At 45.1% G+C, this 24,510-nt stretch overlaps 2 protein-coding genes across 7 annotated transcripts in view; one reads left to right on the top strand and one right to left on the bottom strand.

Annotated features, from left to right (window-relative positions):
- The first annotated feature begins 66 nt into the window (after positions 1 to 66).
- On the top strand, positions 67 to 23,998 carry NOL12 (nucleolar protein 12). 3 transcript variants are annotated; one of them, XM_085884641.1, is made up of 7 exons: positions 67 to 387; positions 3,143 to 3,248; positions 10,969 to 11,017; positions 11,764 to 11,909; positions 18,744 to 18,856; positions 23,075 to 23,172; positions 23,717 to 23,998. In XM_085884641.1, the coding sequence occupies exons 1-7, from the start codon at positions 311 to 313 to the stop codon at positions 23,749 to 23,751; spliced, it is 624 nt and encodes a 207-aa protein (XP_085740767.1). In that variant the 5' UTR covers positions 67 to 310; the 3' UTR covers positions 23,752 to 23,998. The 3 variants fall into 3 exon arrangements, with proteins under 3 accessions (XP_085740767.1, XP_085740766.1, XP_085740765.1); XM_085884640.1 differs by lacking the exons at positions 3,143 to 3,248; positions 23,075 to 23,172 and adding an exon at positions 1,703 to 1,793 and having other exon boundaries at positions 70 to 387; XM_085884639.1 differs by lacking the exon at positions 23,075 to 23,172 and having other exon boundaries at positions 73 to 387.
- MYCBPAP (MYCBP associated protein) overlaps positions 7,927 to 24,510 on the bottom strand; it is a 113,093-nt gene continuing 96,509 nt past the window's right edge. For 2 of the 4 annotated variants that reach the window (XM_085884635.1, XM_085884637.1), the window contains one exon: positions 7,927 to 8,550. In XM_085884635.1, coding sequence (XP_085740761.1) covers positions 8,452 to 8,550 — 99 coding nt within the window. In that variant the 3' untranslated portion in view covers positions 7,927 to 8,451. Of the gene's footprint in view, positions 8,551 to 22,773; positions 24,280 to 24,510 lie in introns of those variants that run through there. The other 2 variants (XM_085884636.1, XM_085884638.1) reach the window with 1 other exon arrangement.

Here is a 24,510-nt window from a genome sequence, read left to right as displayed (position 1 = left end):
GAAATTGTGTGAACTCGTTAAAAAAAAAAAAAATTCAGAAAATATATTGAGTGTATTTCAGTCACGTGATCAATCTCGCCGGTCGAGCAGCTTATCCAGCGGCGTCTTTATGAGTTCAAATATGTTTTTGTTCATTTATTTTATTGTGCTGAACGAATATGACCTGTCCGGTGTGATTGAATGACGCAGGAATGTAAATACATTTTATAACAACCACCGAGCTTCTGAGTGGTGACAACGTTCATATTTCTTTTCCGTTCAGTGGATCGTTTGAGGTTTTTTTTGCGTTGAACGCGTTTAAAGAGGTGCGATGGGTTGGCCACAAAAGAAACGCTCCATCAACAGGCACACCAAGTTACACATAACGTTCAGCGAGCAAGAACGACAGTGAGTTTGTGCCGGAACAACCTCGCGCACACACGCATCCCCGCCGGACCCCCCTCGCGCACACGCTGCCCCGCCGGACCCCCCTCGCGCACACGCTGCTCCGCCGGACCCCCCTCGCGCACAAACGCTGCCCCACCGGACCTCCCTCATGCACACGCTGCCCCGCTGGACCTCCCTCGCTCACATGCTGCCCCGCTGGACCTCCCTCGCGCGCACACGCTGCCCCACCGGACCTCCCTCGCGCACACGCTGCCCCACCGGACCTCCCTCGCGCACACGCTGCCCCGCTGGACCTCCCTCGCGCACACACGCTGCCCCACCGGACCTCCCTCGCGCACACGCTGCCCCGCTGGACCTCCCTCGCGCACACACGCTGCCCCACCGGACCTCCCTCGCGCGCACATGCTGCCCCGCTGGACCTCCCTCGCGCACACACGCTGCCCCACCGGACCTCCCTCGCGCACACGCTGCCCCACCGGACCTCCCTCGCGCACACGCTGCCCCGCTGGACCTCCCTCGCGCACACACGCTGCCCCACCGGACCTCCCTCATGCACACGCTGCCCCGCTGGACCTCCCTCGCGCACACACGCTGCCCCACCGGACCTCCCTCGCGCACACGCTGCCCCGCTGAACCTCCCTCGCGCACACACGCTGCCCCACCGGACCTCCCTCGCGCGCACATGCTGCCCCGCTGGACCTCCCTCGCGCGCACACGCTGCCCCACCGGACCTCCCTCGCGCACACGCTGCCCCACCGGACCTCCCTCGCGCACACGCTGCCCCACCGGACCTCCCTCGCGCACACGCTGCCCCGCTGGACCTCCCTCGCGCGCACACGCTGCCCCACCGGACCTCCCTCGCGCACACGTTGCCCCGCTGGACCTCCCTCGCGCGCACACGCTGCCCCACCGGACCTCCCTCGCGCACACGCTGCCCCGCTGGACCTCCCTCGCGCACACACGCTGCCCCACCGGACCTCCCTCGCGCGCACATGCTGCCCCGCTGGACTAAAAACGATATAGTCTTGTATGGCATATTTTTAAATGTATTGAGCCTGATATGTTCTCGTGGATCAGGCATTACAGGGTGGAGGTACGCGCTCTACCAAGTGCCCTTCTAGTTTAATGAAGAAAAGGGTTTCTTAAAGTTTGTGGTTAATTCTGTTTTTGTTTTTGTCTTCTTTCAACATAGATTTGCTGATGTGATGGTTTGTTAAAAATTTGTATAGCTCGCCCTGAACCCTCATTTCATGATCTTCACCAACCGTTTTGCAGGCTTTTATCTTGAGAAACCTCATTGCTTTGTCTTTTATAGACAGCTGCTAACCAGGAAGCAGAGATTTGAATTTATCCAGACTGCTCGATCAAATTTCTCCTGCTTCTCAAGATGCTTTCAGATGCTTGAAGTATGTACACAGGTTGAGGATAGAAGAGGCTGCTTTGATGTCTTCCCCATTAATGCAGTGATTCCTCTTATGGGTCTTAGGTTTCACATAACCCTCTCGGACAATGTCCGAGCTCTGCCACTTCCTCTTTTTTATACTTTAGTACGCTGTCAGCTGTTAGATTTAGATGTTAAGCTGGGTGTGCCGTTGGCTTCCATGAGTTGGTGGAAGATCCATGAGTTAAAGATCCCACCGTGTCTTTCGCGAAGAGCATGCGAGTTATCGCCCTGAACCAATTCCAAATTCCTCCCAGCATCAGTCGAACGTCAAGCCTGTCCAGCCAGTTCGTGAAAGATTAGGGCGTGTAACTTTCCCCGGAAAACTGCACAATAAGGTGGGAATAATTGTGACTTAAAGTGAACTTGTAGTCTTAGATAAAGCCTGGTGTTGGCTTAGTGGTTAGAGTGGCGGCTTGGGATCCTAGGGTCCTGAGTTCAAGCCCTGTTGGCCGCTGAATTGAAATACACCAGGAGGTTGACTCAGCCTGTCATCCTTCAGAGGTCGGCAAAATGAGCACCAGTGTACTGGTAAGGGGAACCTCGCACATGCCGCCCCGGAATGAACGAATATGACCGTTCCGGTATGATTGAATGACGCAGGAATGTAAACAAATTTTATAATAACCACCGAGCTTCGGAGTGGTGACAAGTTTCATATTTCTCTTCCGTTCAGTGGATTGTTTGAGTTTTTTGCGTTGAACGCATTTAAAGAGGTGCGATGGGTTGGCCACAAAAGAAACGCTCCATCAACAGGCACACCAAGTTATACATTACGTTCAGCGAGTAGGAACGACAGTGAGTTTGTGCCGGACCTCCCCCTCACGCACACGCTGCCCCGCCGGACCCCCCTCGCGCACACGCTGCTCCACCGGACCGCACACACATCAAGTTGAGTGATGATGCAAGCCATCAGTGGCATAGCCGCGTCTCAACCAATGATGCAACCAGCAGCCGCAGGCTGCACTCGATCGAGAGAGAGAGAAAGTCTTAGATAACCAGTTTAACCTCAAGTTACTGGGAGTTAGGCAATCTACGTTAGCTTCAGGATGGCAATTTTTGATTTGTTAATGTTACATATGTATCTATATATGAGGCTTTTCAAAAAGAAAGCTTGCAAAGGGTGTTTTTGTTCTACACGTTTGGACCGATTTCTTGAGCCAAGATGGTCAATCGTTGTCAACATGGGTTGAGGTTCATCTGCGATGGTCATGTTGTGGGTTGAGCTGACTGGTAACTATTGAAATGATCTTTATTATCATATTTTTACTTGCTTGTATACTTTAAAGTGCAATCGAAAATTCCAACTTGCAGTGAGTATTTGACTGGCTTTCATAAGCGCAAGCAAGAACGAAGAGTGGCAGCTCAGGAGGAACTGCAGAAGAAGATAAGGGAAGAGAAGAGGAAATTGAAGGAAGAGGTGTGAATTTTCTTGCCTTCTGTAACGAGTGTTATTACTTATTAGTCCCCCTACCGGTTTCACTGGTGGGGACCAAAGGTTTGCTCTTCGTCTGTCCATCACACCTGTGGTTTTTGAGACTTTTTCCCACACCCCTTAACATATTCGACTGAATCTTGGTGCGTGGCTTTATTATGGTGATAAGTTACAGAATAAGTTCGAGTTTCAGGGCGTTTCATTAATTCTTCAAAGTTGTGCCCTTTTTGGACTTGAGAAAATATCACATTGGTAGGGGACATGTTTTGCAAAGCAATTCTCGCTCTTGTTTTAATTATTTTAACATTACATAAGAGCCCATCTATGGTGTTGGGCGGAAGGTTGCACACCCCTGGTAAACTTATAATATTGCAATCAGGTCAGGTATTGGAGCCTCCGCCGGAGCAGCATGTCGTCACGTCCACTTTACGCTGGTAATCCACGGGCCTCCGTCTGGCAATCATCCAGGCAGATGCCAGGCCCATCCCCTTCTCCTTGAGATACTTGCAACCTGCTGCAACAATGGGGCACATGGTTGGCTTGTTGGCCTCTTACACTTCTAAGACTCCCTCGCTGAAAATCTGTTGAACTGGATCAGCATCAGGAAAACGAGCCACATGTCCAAACAGCCACAGCTGAGGCTCACAGACAATACAGGTAACAAAATCTCATCCGAGTCTCTTTCAGCAATCGCTCGTTGGACACAAAGACTGACCAGCGATAGCCAAGGATTCTCCGAAGAGACCTGGTTCCGAAGGAGTAAAGCCTTTGTCTCAGATCCTTGGTCAGAGTCCAAATCTCACTTCCATAGAGCAAGAATGGGAGCACCAAGGACTTGGACTCGGACTTTCGTCCTGCATAGGTACCGACAGCGCCACACCCCATAGTCCAGTGAATCCAATGACTCCCTAGACCTGACTTAGCTGTCTATTGACCTTTAGCTCACAACATGTGGAGACATAAATATCAATTCCAAGATAACTGAAACTCGACCTCAATATCCTCTCCACAGACAAGGTAGCAAGATGTCAATGAAAGCCTGGATCTTAGTTTTGACTCAGGAGAGACGTAATCCCAGTGGCTCCAACTCCTCATTCAGCACCTCGAGGGTCCTCGTAAGGATGTTCAGAGCCTCCGCAAAGATGAGTGCATCATCTGCGAAATCGAGGTCAGAGATCTTGACATTCCCAAATAATGCACCACAGATTGATCTCTCCGATATCCTCCTCAGAAAAGTGTGGGGACCAGTGCACAACCCTGAGGAACTCAAAAAAACAACTGGAAATGAGTAGGAGATGGAACCATCACACCTCACAGCACTCTCCATACCAGAATACTGTTCAAACATCACATCAATCAGCTTTGGCAGCACCCCACAAAGACCGAGGATCCTCGAGAGGACATCCTGATTCACTGAATCAAACGCTTTGCGGAGATCAAAATAAGCTGCAAGGATTCCCTGCTGAAATTCTCGCCTGTGTTCAGTGAGGACCGGAATAGCAAGGATACGGTCAATCATTTGACCTCTTTGGTGTGAAGCCAGGCTACTGTGGGAGCTGGTGCTCAAGCAGATCTTGGTAAACCCGATCAATAATTATCCTAGCAAACACCTTGCTCGACAATGAGAGCAGCATCCACTCTTCGGGAGTTGTTGCAGTCCTGGAGATCACCCTTCCCTTTCCAGAGAGAGACAACAAGGCCCCTCTTCCAGTCAGTTGGGATGATAATGTGCTCCAAACAGATCACAGAACTGCATGCGATGACATGAGTACAGCATCTGCACCAACCTTGAGAAATTCAGCATGGATGCCACAGATCCCAGGAACTTTGCCCCCTTTCAACTGGATCACTCTGCAGCGTGTTTCCACAAACGAAGGTGGTTCACAGTTCATTATAAGTCAGCAATTTGGATAGCAACACCCTTAACGTCCATCTCAACAGCTGATGGGCAGCTTCATAAAGCCACTCAAAGTAACTGGCCCAGCAGGCATTCACTTCAGATTCCTCTGTCAAAAGCTCACCACCCTCCACTCTAACTGCAATCCACCGAGGGACAGGCTTGGAGGAACTCAATGCACTGATTCAGTTATAGTATATTCAGTTATATATACTGGTATATTCAGTTATATATACTGGTATATTCAGTTATATATATATATATATATATTGTTGCGAATTCACGCCCGCCGGCGTGCGAACGGCCACGCAACTCGAATCGCGGCACGTCGCCCACCAGACGGACAATTCTGTCGTGACCCTCTCGGACCAATGCCGGGAGCTAGTCACGGGTGGGCCTTTCGACCTCACCACAATCGTGCCAATCGCCACCCGCGTAGGATAGGGTTGTTCGCCAAACTCGACCTACCTCAGTACCCACGCGGATGGTAAGCCAGGCGATCGTAACTCGCCGCAGGTCGACTCCGGACACGAGCCGCTTGGGCGGCCCGTTCCGTACTATCGGGATAACCGAGCGGTGTTATCGTCGACCTGGACGGTTCAGATTAATTACCGGGATGTTGCACCCACTACGAACCCCTTACGTGATGCAAGATGGAGAGTCAATGTAGGAAAGACAAAGCGAAATGGGCACAGTTCAACAAGCATGCATTTTATTTCCCGGCACACGGAAAGCACATATATACAGCCATGCAGAATCGAAATGCACAAAAAGCAAATGCAAGAAGAAAAGCAGTTAAAACCGACTACGCACGCACACGGCAACACTTATACAGTTTTACTTCACAGATGGCGCCAACACACATTTACACAAAAGCAAAGGAAAGAAGCCACCCTCACAGACAAGGAGGCAGACAGGCCCGTAGGCCAAATGTGCACGTGACCTGGAGGAGCGGCCAGATCCGCGAGACCGGGGAGGTCTTACCCGCGTCCTCGTGACACGTTGGCGGCAAGCCACAAATGTGGCCGCGCCGCTGTGCCCCGACCCCTTGCACCTTGGCGGGTTTCGTTGGCACGACGTTTGGGGTGGGGTGGGAACGGGGCCCCCTTTTGCATTATCTCAGCGCGGGGGAAAGGGGGAATTGTTGATGCCCTGGGGGAGGGGAGTGGCTGGCTGGCTTGGGTCCCGCGACGAGACGAGCGATCCCCCACACCGCAACCTCGTCGCCGACCGCCGTCCTTCTTGCGTCGGACCCGAGCTCCCTTGCTTGCAGTTCCACCGCGCGCACTCAACTCCGCCAACGCAACGCGCCTTGTCCCCAAGAGCAACCTCTCGACGACACTCTCCAAGCAACTCCAAAACCCAACTCAACTCTCTCGATTCGCCTTGCGCTCGCCTTTTTATAGGCGGCAGGAGCAGCCAATATGCAAATTTTAGGATCAGAACGCGATTGGAGGCGGGGCCACGCCGCCCCCCCCCCCCCGGTCAGCCATTGGTCAGGCAAAAATGGGCGTGAACCTCTCCTGATCCTAAAATTTGCATATACGGACTTCACAAACACACACTTGGAGGCGGGGCCAAGCCGCCCTGCGCTCGCCAATTTGATGGAGGAGAAGTGGGCGTGAAGCGTTTCTGATCCGAATTTTCTCCTCGGAAAGGCCGCCATTCGCGCTCGCGGCTCGGTGCGTTCGGCACCAATCGCCGAACGGGCCCGAGACAGCCCGACGTTCAGTGTTCACAGGTGGTGCGGGAATGGCCGTGGTCGCGATGATGTGGGATGAATTTGTGAAGGTAAAGGCGAAGGTGGTGGAGGGTCTTCTGTGGTGAGGGTTGGCGTTGTGGTTGTTGTCTGCGGGTTGGAGCGTGGTTGTAGTTGGTGACGATGGCTGGCATGGTGGTTAAGGTGGTTGTTGTGTGATGGCTGTTGAGACGTGGTTGGTTCAAAATAACGACAGAAAAAAAATGGCGAACTCAAAGCGTCGCAGCCCGGATGAATCACATAAATTCCCTCTATACAACAGGTTTGGGCTAACTATACATGTACCGATGAAGATATCTCACCTGAGGGCTCTTTATGGTGTAATGCGAATTTCCACAGCCGTAACAATATTATATAACTCTCGATATATATTATATAACCACCACTCTGAAAAAAACTCAAACAATCCACTGAACGGAAAAGAAAAAGAAACTTGTCACCACTCTAATATATATATATATATATATATATATATATATATATATATATATATATATATATATATATATATATCTCTTATATAACCCCTCCTCTCTACCCCCTCCTCTCTCACCCCTCTCTCTCTCACCCCGACTCTCTCGCCCCTCCTCTCTCCCCCTCTCTTGAATTGTGACGCCCCTCTCTCTCACCCCCTCTCTCCCCCCCTCCCTCCCCTCTCCCCTCCCTCCCCTCTTTCCCCCCTAGTCTCGCCCCTCCTCTCTCCCCCTCCTCTCTCACCCCTCTCTCTCTCGCCCCCACTCTCGCCCCTCCTCTCTCCCCCTCTCTTGAATTGACGCCCCCTCTCTCTCACCCCCTCTCTCCCCTCCTCCCTCCCCTCTTTCCCCCTAGTCTCGCCCCTCCTCTCTCCCCCTCCTCTCTCGCCCCTCTCTCTCGCCTTTCTCCCTCGCCCCCACTCCCACCCCCTCTCCCGTCACGCTCTCTTGCCCCTCTCTCTCTCATCCCCACTTCTACCCCCTCTCTTGCCCCCCTCTCTCCCCCCTAGTCTCGCCCTTCCTCTCTCCCCCCTCCTCTCTTGCCCCTCTCCCTCGCCCCCACTCTCATCCCCCCTCTCCCGTCCCTTCTCGCAGATATTGGTCGACAGATAAATGGCCGTAACTTGGGAACCGCTCGTCCGATTAATATCAAACCTCGAAAAGGCACATCCGCGGGTCCCCATCAATATTCCTGGCAAGTTTCAATCAGATCGGACCGTCAATCGTGCAAAAATAAATAAATAAATAAACATTAATTGTGATGTTATTCGTGACGTCATAGCACCGTGTCTTGTCATTGGTCGACAGATAAATGGCCGTAACTTGGGAACCGCTCGTCCGATTGATATCAAACCTAGAAAACGCACATCTGTGGGTCCCCAGCAATATTCCTAGCAAGTTTCAATCAGATCGGACTGTCAATCGTGCAAAAAATAAAATAAAATAAAATAAAATAAACAAACATTAATTGTGATGTCATTCGTGATGTCATAGCACCGTGTCTTGTCACTGGTCGACAGATAAATGGCCGTAACTTGGGAACCGCTCGTCCGATTGATATCAAACCTCGAAAAGGCACATCCGCGGGGCCCCGGCAATATTCTTGGCAAGTTTCAATCCGAAGAGGAAGCATTGTGACGTCATAGCACCGTGTCCTGTCTGGTTGACAGACAATATTTCGGTCGTTATTGGTTGACAGACATTGGTCATTGTATCACATTATTCTTTTTATTCAATTATTGTGCTATTATTGTGTACTGCCAATTATTGTGCTATTATTATTATTATTAATATGCTGTTATCATTATTCTGAGAAAAAATGACATGATAAGGTGATAAGGTGGAACGACAATTCAACTGCCATATATACACCTTTTCAACACTGAAAAAAGCAATAAAATGGCCGTAACTTGGGCACCACTCGTCCGATTGACATCAAACCTCGAAAAGGCACATCTGCGGGGCCCCGGCAATATTCCTGGCAAGTTTCAATCAGATCGGACCGGCGGTTGTCGAGAAACGTCGGTCGCAGACAAACAGACAGATACACACACACAGACATTGCTGGAATTATAGATAGATAGTATTTCAGTTATATATACTGGTATATTCAGTTATATATACTGGTATATTCAGATATATATATATATATATATATATATATATATATATATATATATGTATATGTATATGTATATGTATATATATATGTATATGTATATATATATATATGTATATGTATATATATATATATATGTATATGTATATATATATATATATGTATATGTATATATATATATATATATATATATATATATATATATATATATATATATATATATATATATGTATATGTATATGTATATATATATATATATATATATATGTATATGTATATGTATATATATATATATATATATATATATGTATATGTATATGTATATGTATATAGATATATATATATATATGTATATGTATATGTATATATATATATATATATATATGTATATGTATATGTATATATATATATATATATATATATATATATATATATATATATATATGTATATATATATATATCTCTTATATAACCCCTCCTCTCTACCCCTCCTCTCTCACCCCTCTCTCTCTCACCCCCACTCTCTCGCCCCTCCTCTCTCCCCCTCTCTTGAATTGTGACGCCCCCTCTCTCTCACCCCCTCTCTACATATATGTATATGTATATATATATATATATATATATATATATGTATATATATATGAAAATATATATATGTATATATATGTATATATATATATATATATATATATATATATATATATATGTATATATGTATTATAGTTATAGTATATTCAGTTTTATATACTGGTATATTCAGTTATATACATTATCGTTATAATATATTCAGTTATATATACTGGTATATTCCTAACTGTTATATTTTTATTTCAGTAAAAAAAAGAACTGGTATATATACCCACTCGTTACCGTCCGTCTGGCCGCAGGGACGCCCTAAGGTCACCGTGCGACATCAAATCAAAGACCGTACGGCACCCCCACGTTTTCGGTCTCCACAATTTCTAAACACCCCGTGCGGCTCCCCGAAAAATAAAATCATATGTGACTGCTACATTGTGTGACCGTGGAAATACTGCGGCCGCCCTATAATTGCTAGTGGCCGTAGATTTTGTCGACCCTACGGCCGCCGTGCCAAATGTGACTTAGGCCTTAATAACACTCAACAGTGTAGAGAAAACCTCGGGAATGCTCGGTGCCACATTCATCCAAATCATTCACACAAACCGGACCAGGTTCTGAGGAAAGACCTGCGGGGTGGTAAGTGATGTCTTTTCAACCCACATGGAAGCACGATCAAGTGAGATGATCTTGCCCAGTAAGACGCCATCAAGAGTAAGCTAACCACCACTGCGAGAGTGATGGAATCTCTCCTTTTTATAGTCCTGGCATCCCCACCTCTTTCAGGTTTATTTCAGCCGACTCACGGGCACTGTCCAGTCATGGTGTCCCAAGTCAGAAATGGCAGCCAATCATGCCCGTCATGGACGTGTCTGCCAGGATAGGGTTGGGGGATAATGGGAACTCATCACCCATGCATGCTCGATGCCAGCCAGTGTGGACTTGTCATACATGGTGTGAGCTTTCCACCAATCACGAGGTGAGCATCGGGCACCATTGGGGAGCCAATTGCTGGCCCTGATGTAGTGTCCTGGTCACAAGTGGATCTATGCCGTTACCATGACACCTGGCAACCCGATCAGGTCCCAGACGGAGGGGAACGCCAAACCAAACATCGTTACCCGAACCATTGAATTTTTGATAAAACCATCCCCCCAGCAGTGGCACATAACGATATCATCATGTGATCTATCATGCATATTTCTGCAGTCCTTGACTGCTATAACAGCCCGAATTCATCATTGATCCACCACTGTAATAAACCTTGTGGATTAAAGTTTGTTCCCTGTGTTAAACTTTGACCAAAACCTTGAGACATACAGATTTGAATTTAGGGGTGTGTTGTGTTTTATTTTTCTCTTTCTCTTCATCTGTTCCAGAGGAGGGAACACTTCATCCAGCAAATGAGAGAGAGAAAGGCAACTCAAGGTAGTATGCAACTTTAAGATTTTGATTTGTAACCAATGCTGTTTTAAACTTTGTCTCTTACTGCCAAGTACATGTCTTCATACATCCTCGAAAGGGAAGAGTTTGTTGTCGTAACCCATTTCAAACCTTCCTTGTGCTCAAATGTTTTGCTCGCCTTGCTAGACAAAGATTGCAATCTTTCCACGCATTCCGTTATTTTGCACCCCGATTCTGTTTACAACTGGAGGTGTATCGCCAGGTATTGTTGTTGCTCCACTAAAAAAAAAAAAAATTGTCCTATTCATTGCTTTCCATTCTGAATTTGCACTGAAATAAATGCCCTTAGTTTTACATCCGCATGAGTGCGCAAGTTTCATTTTGCAAAGCTTGTAACCTCACGTTACATCATGTTAAAATTGTCTTGTTTGTTTGTTTTTGTAATGAAATTCAACTTTTAAAAAAATAATTAAACTGAGCTCCGAGCTAAAAAAAAAATTCATTTGAACTCAAAATTTAAAAACGAGTCAAAATTGAAATTCTTCTCGAGCAAAGCAAACTTTGAGCAAAGCAAATTATGATAATGCATTGGAAACTCTGGAAATCAAAACGATGCTTCACTCGGCTGAATGAGTTGCAACTAATTTTTTTTTGTTTTGAGAGAGAACACCATTATTATGAACCATAAACCAAGAGCTGTATTGTACTTAATCCTATCAGAAAGCTATGTTTTCTCTCGTAATGCCCTGTTGATGATGGCTTGCCTGCAGGTGAAGAATTTGAAGACTTTCAGGATCTGGTGACGGAACGAGCAGAAAGTGTTCATTACGATCACCCAGGACACACGGTTACTGTGACAACTGTTACTTCCCTTGACTTCACTCGACCCACCATGATAAATATGGGAGCAAATGAGGTAATTTTTTTTCTTCCACTCGAAGAAGGGAAAAAAAAAATTCGACTGAAGTGCGTTACAATATCTCCATCAGATTCACGTAAACCTTGATTGACGAAGTTAATTAAAGTGGTACATGGATTTGTTCGAGTTTATTATTAGTCGGGGTTAAATGAATATGAGAACTCTTCCAATCACCTAATCTCTGATTAATTGTCTCAAGTGGTCAACTATCCCCCAAAAATGTATTTTTTTTGGTGCAAACTACAAGAGAAGGGTAAGAGTCGAGGTCATTCAGGACAACTTCATGTATAAAGGCAAGGCAATGAGTAGGTTAGCATTGAACAGTCCGGTCCAGGTGTGGCAGATAGATAATCCCACCCTGAAGTTAATTAATGATCCTGCTGGGTTCTAACTGACAATCAAATAGTTTTTGACGTACTGAAGATTAGCATCAAAATCCTTAATAATGATGCTCTACCTTCAGCTGGATTTGAACCCATGTTCTCCAGGATGCCAGCCAAGCGTCCTTCCTAGTAGGCCACTACGAAGAGGGTTTCATTTTCTTTCTTTCTCATGACTCCATGGTGTTTGTATCTCGGATTGTTTTTACAGAAGCTTTTGTGTGAAAGGTCAATTTAAAACATTGATTTAATTGTTATTATTACCTCGCACGTGAGAAGAGAAAAGCAGGGTTAAGCATTTGGTTCACTTTGTCTGTCTACAAACGTCAGTTTATGATCGAGGACCAACTTATTTGAATTGAATCTTATATTTTGAACATGAATCAGAAAACCAAGCTGTGGTTTTACAGAACTTTGGCTCTCTCTGAATTCGTCCTGATCGCACATGCGCAAAGAGGAGTGAGATAATGTTTTTTACATTGTGTGCCTGTTTGACAGTCAAACAATACTGAAAATCATTTCAAACAGGAAACTTACTGTTTTTGATGATGTAATAAAGGACACAAACAACAGGCACGAATAACTAATATAACATGTTAAACTAGAAGGGCACTCGGTCGAGCGCATACCTCCGGCCCGTAATGCCTGATCTACGAGAACATGTCTGGCCCAATACATTTTTGAAATATCATGTTCTATATCGTTTTTGAGCCCTATCTCGTGAATGGTGAATAACCACTTTAAAAATTGTCAGATCCGGATCTTCACCATAATTGATTCATATCTTCTTTGTCACACACCCAACACGTCCAACAAGTTTCATGCGAATCTGTCTACAACTTTTAGAGAAATAATGCTCTATCATTTTTGGCCCTTTCTCTCAATGGTGAAGAATCACTTCAAAAATTCAATTAGAATCAATTAGAAAATCAATTAGAAAATCAATTAGAAAATTATCAGATCTGGATCCGGATTCGGATCTTCAACAAAATTGAATCAATTCATCGTGGTCACACACCCAACATGTCCACCAAGTTTCATCCGAATCCGTCCACAACTTTTTGAGATATTGTGCTATATATCCTTTTTGGCCCTACCTCTCAACGGTGAAGAATCACTTCAAAAATTCTGGTAGTCGGATCCAGGTCCGGATCTTCACCAAAATCTAATCAGTTCGTCCTTGTCACACACCGAACCTGTCCACAAAATTTCATCCAGATCTGTCCACAACTTTTTGAGATGTCCTGTGCACAAACAAACAGACAGAACAAGAAGAAGAAGTCATGCAGAGCATGACGCTTGCAAAATCCATAACACAAATTTGACCTCAAAAATTATTGGTGGTTGAATTCAATGACCAAATATGCAACTCCTCTTAAAATTTCAAGTGAATCAGATGAAAATTGACAATTTCAGAAATTCGACCTATGCTGACCTTTTGGCCAATGTTGACCTTTTGACCTCAAAAACAATATGCTTCTTCCTTATGACAAACTCTACCATGTGGTGAAGTTTCGTGAAGATCGGTTTTAAATTGTGACCTGTAGGTAACAAACAGACAGACAAACAACATACAAACACAGAATAACAAAATCGACGAACCAATATACTTGAAAAATCTTCGATTTTGCAAGTAACAAGCAGACAGACAAACAGACGGAAAGGAGTGAAAAAATAACCTCCACCTTCGGTGGCGAAGGTTAGAAGGTGGTGTAAAAACATTGCAGCAATGGTGGTAAACTTCCCAAAAGGGGGGGGGGGGGGGGTGGGTTCTACAACCTTTAAAATCATTATTTTATTTCCATTGAATTATATACTTGAACACTGCAGAACACAAATCGCCTTATTGGCATTTTCAAACCCCCACCATTTAGCAATACTTGGAGAAAATATTACAGCATTTTATGACATCATGATCAAAAAAAATTTAAGACTGTGTGGGGTGGGGGTAAGATGTTCTCTGAACGCTCCAAGTTTTTTTTAATTAAATCACTTTTTACTTGCAACCTGTAACAGGTTTTCCAAGAGCTTCCTGGTAGTGGTGGTGGTGTTGCTGGGGTTCTTGTTGGGCATCAATTTTTGAAATGTGCACCCATTGGTCGGACGGCTTCCAGACCACACCCACATGTGTTGCTTGACTGACTGTTTTTGTTTTTTTTTGATGATGTAATAAAGTACACCCACCATAGCACCCAGACAAAATATGACCGTCATCTTGGTTTTCTGGTGGGCCTAACACATTAGGCCTGTCGGCTTCTTCTGATTATACACTGTCCAGGTTTGTTGCATCCGATTTCCATTGGCTTTGTTTGGGTCGAGTGTTAATCACGATGAGGGACCCTGAAAAATCCAATCATATGTCAAATAATAGTGGAGTTTAATCAAGCCTGTCAGAACGCAAGGTACGTCAGCGTTACATTATGTCATCAAGCGTTACGCTACGCAAATTACTAAAAGAATAGTGTTGCATAGTTTTTTTTAACGGTCCCATGTTGGGGTTAAACAATCCGTGACCATGTGACGAATCGGCTCGTTCTGATATAACCGTTGGCGGAGGCTGACATGGATGAGAGGTGTCGAGTTGATCTTTTAATAGCACATTAAATGTGTTTCCGAATCGCCCTGTTCATCTTTAAAGAGTGCTTTAAATGCGCATTTCCCAATCGGCCCGTTACCGGAATTTGTCACAGGTTGTGGCCACAGTGCAGTCATTCTTCTTTTTCTACACATGCACACCTGTAGAATTTTCATTATTATTCCCGCGCTTTCAAAGAAAAGCGGGAATATTGTGATTGTCCGTCCATCCGTACGTCCGTACGTTCGTACATCCGTCTGTCTTACCCTGTAACTCCTCCTACACCGTTTGAAATAGGAACTTGAAACTTTGGGACATAGTAGATATATGTATGGGGAAGTGCACAACACTTTCAGATTTTTGATATGACCCCGTAGGGGCCGGGCCAGAGGGGTTGGGGTCATGGGGGTCGATTAAAAAAAAATTGTCTTATCGCTTTTTAAATCAAACATATTCATGAGTTATACATTAAACAACATTTTTAAACACATGATGATCAGAGGGTGCTTGGGGGGTCGGGGGTGCTTAGCGGATAGGGGGTCAAAACAGCTCCTCCTACACCGTTTGAGATAGGAACTTGAAACTTTGGGACATAGTAGATATATGTATGGGGAAGTGCACAACACTGTCGGATTTTTGATATGACCCCTAGGGGCCGGGCCAGAGGGGGTGGGGTCATGGGTGCTGATTTTTAACAAAAAATATATATTGTCTTTTAGAATTTTAAATCAAACATATTCATGTGTTATTTTTAAGTGTATTTACCATTGTACATGGTAAATTATTTTATAAAGAACTTACTTATGTGGCCCCCATGAGTAACAAACATTCACAGGTTTTATTGTATTTATCTAATTGATTATGAATAATTATTATTAATATTATACACAGTTCATTCCTTTGATTAAACTGATGCACAGTTCTATATTGCTGGACAGTGTTAAATTAATGTTTCATGAAATGTTGACATGCTTGCAATGACTTCTGATTTAGTAAACATAGTAAGTATTTGGTCATAAAGCACATCAAATAGAAAAGAATAGTCAATCCATTTTGCAAGATAAAATTTCACCTCGCGTTAATGGGACAAAGCAGTGCACGCGGGAATATGCGATGGTGTGCCATCGACAACGTAGTTCTAGTTCCCTTCGCATTCTGCGAAAGGTTATGTTTTGGTCGCTGTGTATTTATTTATTTGTGAATATGTGTGTTTGTTTGTTATTCGCATAACTCAGAAAGTATTAAACCGAATTGCATGAAATTTGGTGGGATGATTCGTGAGTATCCAAGGACGATTTGATTAGATTTTGGGAGCGATCGGGTCAAAGGTCAAGGTCAAGAAAAGGTCAAAAACACTTTTTTGAGCATAACTTCCTTCATAATACAGCTATCGACATGCAACCACCGCCATATTGTTCCATGACGAGATACCTTTCGGATATGTAGTGTCAGATTTGACGTAACGTCATCGGAAGTGCATCTAAATGACGTCACAAGATGACGTAAATTTTCAATTTTCGATCTCATCAGTTTTGATCATACCGTTTTGTAGGACTTACCTTAAGGACGTCACACACCAAATTTGACTTCGATCGGACTGACCGTTATGACGTCATTGACGTTTGAACATGACGTTTTTCAATTGTGGCTAAAATGTCCTGATATTTTACATTCAAATATCTATATAATTTATAAAGCAAAGTCTCCCAAATCCAGGCATTAGGATCAGTACCAAAATATCTGTTTATTGATGTACAGGTTTTGCCAATTAACCCTGTAGTCAAGGTCAAGGTCACACTCAAGGTCAAAATATACTTGTAGGCATAGCTTCAGATCTAATAGAGCTATTGACATGAAACCAACGTTAAAACGTTCAGTGAACTACGAGCTTTTAAAATGGTAGTCCCCGATTGGACGTGACGTCCGCGGAAGTGCGTCAAAATGACGTCAAAAGATGACGTCATTTTTCAACTTTTTACTTTTTCAGTGTTTATCATTCCATTTTGTTGGACTGCCTTCAAGGAGGTTACACACCAAATTTGACGTCAATTGGACTGACGGTTGTGATGTCATGGATGTTTTAAAATGACGTTTTTCAAATGTGCCCGGAAAAAAGTTGCGGCGGCGAAGGTATGCGCTCTACCGAGTGCCCGTTCTAGTTTATCTTTGTTAAATTCTGTCCTATTAGCATCTCTTGGAACAATCATTGATACGGTGTATGATGAAATTGGAAGGCATATTTCCACTGCATTCTTCTTCCATTAATGCTGGGAAATTGCATGACTGTTCTTCTCGTACTATTCCAGTTTTATTGCTTACCTGTTGGCGTTGAGTGATACAATCGAAAAGACAATATCGAAGGAGGAAATGAGCACCTGTCTCATGAAAGCAAATAATATCAGGTCATGAGTGTATCAATTTTTATTTTCAAATGATTCTTGTTCATTTTAACTATTTTATTTAATTTTTGCCCATGTCTTTCATGAACTGTCGTTGCAGGAATTTGTAATTTGTTCTCTGTGTTGGCCTGAGTCTTTCACAAATCGGCTGGCCAGACCTGACTTTTGACTGAAGGTAGCAGGAATTTGTAATTATTCACTTACTCTTTACGATAACTTTACAAAGGTGGCAGGGTGCTGCTGATAACTCGCTTACTCTTTACGAAAGGCAGTGGGATTTTTTTTAATATCCACCAACAACTAGTGCTGGAAGCAGAGCTTCAGAAAAGTTTGGCCTCCCAAGAGGTTACCCGGTTTGACAGGTCACGCAACGTTGGCCTTGTGGGTGCATGTTACTCCATCAATGTACTTGAAAGAAAATTAAAGGAACTCGACACCTCTAATCCATGGATATTTCTCATATTTCCTCTATTCTCCTGAGTCCAATTATGGTTAACCATTTTGATATTGCCACTCTTTCATTTAAATTATGTTTAAAAAAACAATTTGGCTTTTATATCTGGGTGAAGATTCAAAGCCAGGTTAGACAGCCGAAAGTAAGTACACATATATCTAGCCTACCCTTACCGCTGTTTTTGCAATCTCTTCTCCAGTAACCAGCTTCTGATGAAACTGCTAAAATCCAGCCTCACTGTTCACCTCCACTCGTTTGTTCCTCTTTTTTTTCCCCCAGCTGTGGAACCAACTTCCTTAGTCTCTTCAATCTTATGCTTCCCACAGGGCTTCAAGACCCTTGTTTACCACCATCTCATGTCATCCTCCATTCTCAACCATGATCTTTTCTATCCCCCATCAATCCTCCCTGGCCACCTCCTTTCCGAGTTTCCAGTTTTTTCTTCCATTTCTGTGATTGAGAGCTTGCGGCTGTATCCACCTTGTTCACTCCGTGTTCTCCTTTTGTCCTCATTCTTCCCACACCCCTTATTTCTCCAAGTCTCCTTGTATTTTGGCCTCAACCCTGCTTTCAGTAAGTGTGTGCCCCCCCCCACACCCTCCTCCTCTCTTTCTTCTGTTCTTTTCATTCAGCCACTTCCTGACCTGTTCTGTGTTCTCGAGCTCGTCCATGTATAAAAAGTCATGAATTGAAGAATAAATTAATTAAATATCCCAAAAATGATATTTAAGTCTGTATGACCGAAAATTAGGTGAGCCTGCATCGAGCCAGCTAGCTCTGACTTGTACAGGACATTTTAATTGTTTTTTTGGATGATCCATTGCATGTGGCAGACTAATTTGCACTGTAAGATTTGTGCATTCAATTGTGAAGGCCATATTAATGGAGATCGATTTGGTCACGTGAAATGAGCATGTTATGGCTTGGAACAGTTGTTTACAGCACTGCAGTGCCTGATGCCATATTTTCTTCTTTGCATAAAACTTTATATTACCTTTATCCTGAGCTTTCCTCTCTTCACAGTTTCAAAGCACAGATGCATCGGACAAAGGTACTGGGGATGAAGATGAAGTTGAGGAAGAAAGGAAAAGTTCATCCAAGCCAAAGATTATAAGCAATCATTGCAGCTCCCAAAAGTAGGTTGTTGGTTTTTTCACTGTCATTATATCCTATTGGAGGAGCTTGGATAGATTGTGGAAATGTGTTTTTGGAGTGGGGGGGGGGGGGAGGTCGGGTCAGGTATGGGAGCATGTGCCAGAGCAGCGTGTCGCTGCGTCCACTTTCCGCCGGTACTCCAGGGGCCTCCGTCTGGCCATCCCCCAGGCAGATGCCTGGCCCATCCCCATCTCTTTGAAATGCCGATCAACCTGCTGCAACCACGAGGCACGTGGTCGGCCCATTGGCCTCCTCCACTCACGAGACTCCCTCGCTGAGAAAATCTGGTGAGCAGGATCAGCGTCAGGAAAACGAGCCACATTTCCATACAGCCGCAGCTGACGCTCACGGACTATGCAGGTAACAAATCTCATTTGAGTCTCTCTCAGCAACCGCTTGTTGGATACAAAGTCCGACCGGCGATAGCCAAGGATTCTCCGAAGAGACCTAGTACCAAAGGAATTAAGTCTCCGTCTCAGATCCTTTGTCAGAGTCCAAGTCTCGCATCCATAGAGCAAGACTGGAAGCACCAAGAACCTGAAGACTCAGACTTTCGTCCTCCCGCACAGGTACCGGCAGCGCGACACCCCATTATCCAGTGAATCCATGACTCCCCAGGCCCAACTCAGACGTCTATTGACCTCTGACTCAGCCAGCAGAGACATGAATATCACTGCCAAGGAAAGTAAATCTCTCCATGACTTCAACATCCTCACCACAAACAAGCACAGACAGGACAGCAGCAACCAAGATGTCATTGAAAGCCTGGATCTTAGTTTTGACCCAAGAAACCCGTAATCCGTGCGTCTCCGACTCCTCATTCAGCACCTCGAGGGCCCCCAAAAGGATATCTAAAGTCTCCGCAAAGATGACTGCATCATCTGCGAAATCAGGGTCAGAGATTTTGACATTCCCAAATGATGCACTGCAGCTTGATCTCTCCGACATCCTCCCTAGAATCCAGTCCATACAAGTGCTGAAAAGTGTGGGGGCCAGTACACACCCCTGACGAACTCCAGTAACAACTGGAAATAAGTCAGAGATGGGACCACCACATCTCACAGCACTCTTAGTACCAGAGTAGAGTTCAGACATCAGATCGATCCGTTTTGGTGGCACCCCACGAAAACCAAGAATCCTCCAGAGGACATCCCGATTCACTGAATCGAACGCTTTACAGAGATCAACATAGGCTGCAAGCAGCCCCTGCCGAAACTCTCGTCTGCATTCGGTGAGGACCTGAAGAGCAAGGATACGGTCAATCGTTGACCTCTTTGGTGTAAAGCCTGACTGCTATGGACGCTGGTGCTCAAGCAGGTAATGGCGAACCCTATCAAGAATTCTCCGAGCAAAGACCTTGCCCGGCACTGAGAGCAGTGTCACCCCTCGGTAGTTGTTGCAGTCTTGGCGATCACCCTTCCCTTTCCAGAGAGGGACAACAAGGCCCCTCTTCCAGTCAGTTCGGATGATGCCTCCAGGCAGAGTGCAGAACTGCATGCACTGACACAAGTGCAGCATTTCCACCAGCCTTGAGACGTTCAGCATGGATGCCACAGATCCCTGGAGCTTTACCCAATTTCAACTTGTTCACTGCAGCCTGTGTTTCCACAAGCGAAGGTGGACCACAGTTTATTGGAGGGTCAGCAACAGGGATTGTAACACCCCTGACGTCCAACTCGACAGCTGGTGGATTAGCCTGGTACAACCGCTCAATGTAACCGGCCCAGAGGGCCTTTACTTCGGCCTCCTCTGTCAAGAGCATACCACCCTCTGCTCTGCAGTACACCGAGGGATGGGCTTGGATGAACGCAATGCGCAAATTCCCCTGTAAGCAGGATGAGAATCCCTTGACCACAGGTGATGCTCGACCCCCTCACAGATTCCTCGCACATAGGCCTCCTTGTCCACCCTTAGCGCACGTTCAGTTTTACGTCTCAGCTCCCTGAACAGCTCAGCTCTGCCCTTCAGCCTGGCCCTGCGACCCTGGTCAATGGTATCCAGTGTCCCTTGAGAGACAAAATTCTTCTTTGCCCTTCAGTGAGTTGCAAGACATCTACCAGCAACATCAAGCACGGTGGTCTTGAATGCACTCCACAACTCTTCAGGACCTCCCAATGCACCCAGACCCCCAAATCGCCACTCAGCTTATTCGCAAACTCCTCAGCTACCCTCTCATCCTTGAGCTTGCCAACATCCAGCCTCGGCTGGGATGGTACCATTCTCCTGGATTTAAGGTGCAACTTCAGAGTTGCGACACAAGCCGGTGGTCAGTATTGAGGAACTGAGCACTCCCGTAGACCCTGCAGTTATGGATCATCCTCCAACGACCGTCAATGAGGACATGGACAATCTCCTTTGCCACACCGCCAGCGTTGGAATACCAAGTCCAGCGATGAGCTTGTGGGCGCTGAAGCCATGAACCGGCCACCCTAAGTCCATGACTTCTTGCAAAGTCAAGGAACTTAGTGCTATTCTGGTTCATAGTTCCTGACCCATGGGGACCAACACACGTCTCGTAACCATCCCTATCAGTTCCAGTCGATGCATTGACATCCCCCAAGGCTGGAAGTCTATCTCCTCTGGGGCACTGATCAACCAGACTCGAGCGTGGCGTAGAATGCATCCTTCACGGTGAGATCACTCGCCTCAGTCGGAGCATAAACAGACCAGGGAAATGACACCTAAGTTGTGACGAATCCTTAGTCTCATAATACGCTCGTTGACCGGTGTTACCTCAATTATCATTGGGGTCAGCTTATTGGACACAGCTCCAGCAACTCCTTGGGCATGGCAACCATCAGAGCGATCAGACCAAGAGTAGGTGTAACCACCCACCATGATCTCGCCACAATCCGGTCTCCGAACTTCAGAGGGTGCTGCAATACTGATGTCCAAACGCTTGAGCTCAGATGATAACAGAGACAGGTGATCATCCTCTCTTCGGGATAGGACATTCCAGGCACCCACCCGAAGGGACCGCCTCAGGTTAACCCAAGGAGACCGCCGTATGGTGGACGACACCTCAGCACCACTCCGACACACTCTCCCGCAATCTGACCCGGGAATGTTATCCCGTGGTTTCCCTCCTATCATCAGAGTGGGTATCTCAAAGGCTTTGCCTCAATCCCATCATCCGGTGAGCTGCCCTGCGAAAGGAAGCTGCACAGGAGGTACTCCCACGGAGTGGGTTTTCAGATTTCTTTGCGTTTTTGTGTTTTGCGGAATGAAGGGTTTTACGGTGGCCCGAGTGCAAATCCTGCCACCAACCTCCTAATAAGAAGCAACCCAACTGCAGGAGGACGTCCGCAGACACAGTTGGGCACTAGATATGGATGGCCGTTGGCTCACAAGGAGCTCCTCCGCCCTTTGACAGGTTTTGTTTTTAATCCTGCTGGGTGTCCATATCCAAACACCCTCCTCACCAAAAAACCTTTTGAGGGAGACGGTTTAGTCGCTGAAAACCCGACCATGGAACAGGTTAGTACAGGCTTACATGATACCTGTAGCAAGTCACAGATCTAATCTGGCCTGACCTGACCCTGACCACTATTGGGGGGGGACCACTAAACTATTCCTATGCCTTGGTTTTGTGCAGCATCTCTGCCATTTGCATTGACACATCATCAGTGATGTTTTGGGTCACATATCTTAACCTTTGCGCAGACCTGCTTACCGGTGTGGAAATATTTTAGTGTGTACGTAAGGTTTTTCTTTCTGCGATCGTACGAGTACGTCGATCCGCAAAAATTGTATGATGAAAAGTTACGTTAAATAAACATTTATTTTTACCTTTTCGCACCCACAGCTAGCTTTTACTTGAATCCAACTTAGTTCATGTCATAAGGATGTTTTGTTACACCCTCTTCGGATGAGGTGCAGATGGACAAGCGAGGCTCACTGAGATGTGTGGTCTGTTTATTGGCAGATCCTTACAGTAGCACCTCACAAATGGGGAATGACTTTTTTTTAAACCACATGCACATTCTGCTTAACACTGGAGTACTAGAGTACTCGACAACTACATATTGTAATCACATTCATATCACACATGTCTAACTCAGAACCAGCACGAAAGTATTTAAAAAAAAAAACATGTAATCAACATAAAAGTATTGTAACTCATCATGCGATCCAACAAGGTCTCAAAAGCCACCAACACCACCCAGTTTAAGCAAATATTATTGGAAAAATGTCCACAGATTCCAAGCATCAAAGGCCTCGGTCTCAGCACTTCACATGTGGAGCTACTGCGCAATGACCTTTGAATTCATCTCACTTCCTCTCTCCGGCCAAAAAGGCAAGAGTTTGACTTCCCACGTGAGATGAAAGTTTGACCGTTTTTACATGGCCATCTGGTTTTAGGTTATTTAGTTAAGTTTGGTTAACGGTGGTATACACAGATAAAGGTCTTAACTGAAGGACCATTTGCCTTTTCCTGTAATATTTTTATGAAAGAAATTGAATGCAAAAATATCAAATCTTACACAAAAGGAGAATGCATTGTATATGATTACTTAAAGGGGAATAGCAAGTGTGCTTACATTGCTAGTGATGGAATTATCAGCCCGCAATTTTCACTTTGGAAATTAATTTATCCTGTTTTCTCATGTTTCAAATTTTTATGCACTCTTCGTTCTTTCAAAATGTAATTTGAAATTCGTTTTTTTTTGCTGTTGAACGAAGTCATATTTAACTGTACATGTCGGTGGTGATGCTGTAAAGGTCAAACATAAATGTTTCCAAGGCTGAACCTCTGGTGATCAAGTGGTTTGACATTTCGCTTCGACGATAAAAGCGCAAAATGTTTTGATTTATCGTGTGATGGTTCTCTCTCTGGGCAGGCTCAATACACTCCAGTCATCTCTTCATAAGGTGAAGAAGATCACGGAAAAAGGCAACAAGGCAAAGAAAAGACGGCGTTGGCAGTTGAACACTAGGCATCGTGGTGGCCAGATTGGTTCTAAACGGCAAGATGAAAAACGCAAGCACCACGGTTCAACCACCAAGCGGGAGAAACGGCGACGTGATAGTGGGAGACGAGCACAAATTGATTAGGAAGTCTTTGTATACTGTCATTTTGCTTCTTTCTTTCTTTCTATTAAACCTGGACTTGTTCAGCTTGACATCTTGATATTTTATTCCCTAAAAAAAACAAACTTTCCATTCATTTTGTAACTATTTCCAGTAAGTGTGCAAAATATTTCTGAAAATAGAATTGGTGATTCCAAAGTGGCAAACATTGCAATGCCACCTTAAAATGAAAATAAATGCATGGAGGGAGGAAAGGGCAATTGCGATGTGTCCAGGTAATGCAAGATCATTTATGCTCTTGTCTTGAATAGAGCTCCATGTCTTGTAGCAAGCCAGCCATTTCATCAATAGTACTGCTGAGCATTGTATACACCTGCACAAGAGATGTTATTGATGGGGTGATTTTGTATGAGTGAACTTGCTAACTTGCACATTGGTGTTTTGTTTCATGCTCCATTCACATATCTGCATGCATGGTTCAATGTTTGTGTTCATTGGAAAATCATTTCCGACATGGCCAAAGGAAGGGTGTCAACGAGAGCCCTGTTACAAATGCACATTGGGTTGAACTGCAATTTGATTACAAATTACACCTGATTTTATT

Source organism: Eptatretus burgeri, chromosome 6, assembly GCF_056783735.1.
Source record: "Eptatretus burgeri isolate ZD-2024b chromosome 6, Ebu_testis_v1, whole genome shotgun sequence".
NCBI classification, from domain to species: Eukaryota; Metazoa; Chordata; class Myxini; order Myxiniformes; family Myxinidae; genus Eptatretus; species Eptatretus burgeri.
Note: the sequence above shows the minus strand (reverse complement) of the source record. Positions and strands in the feature narration are given on the sequence as shown.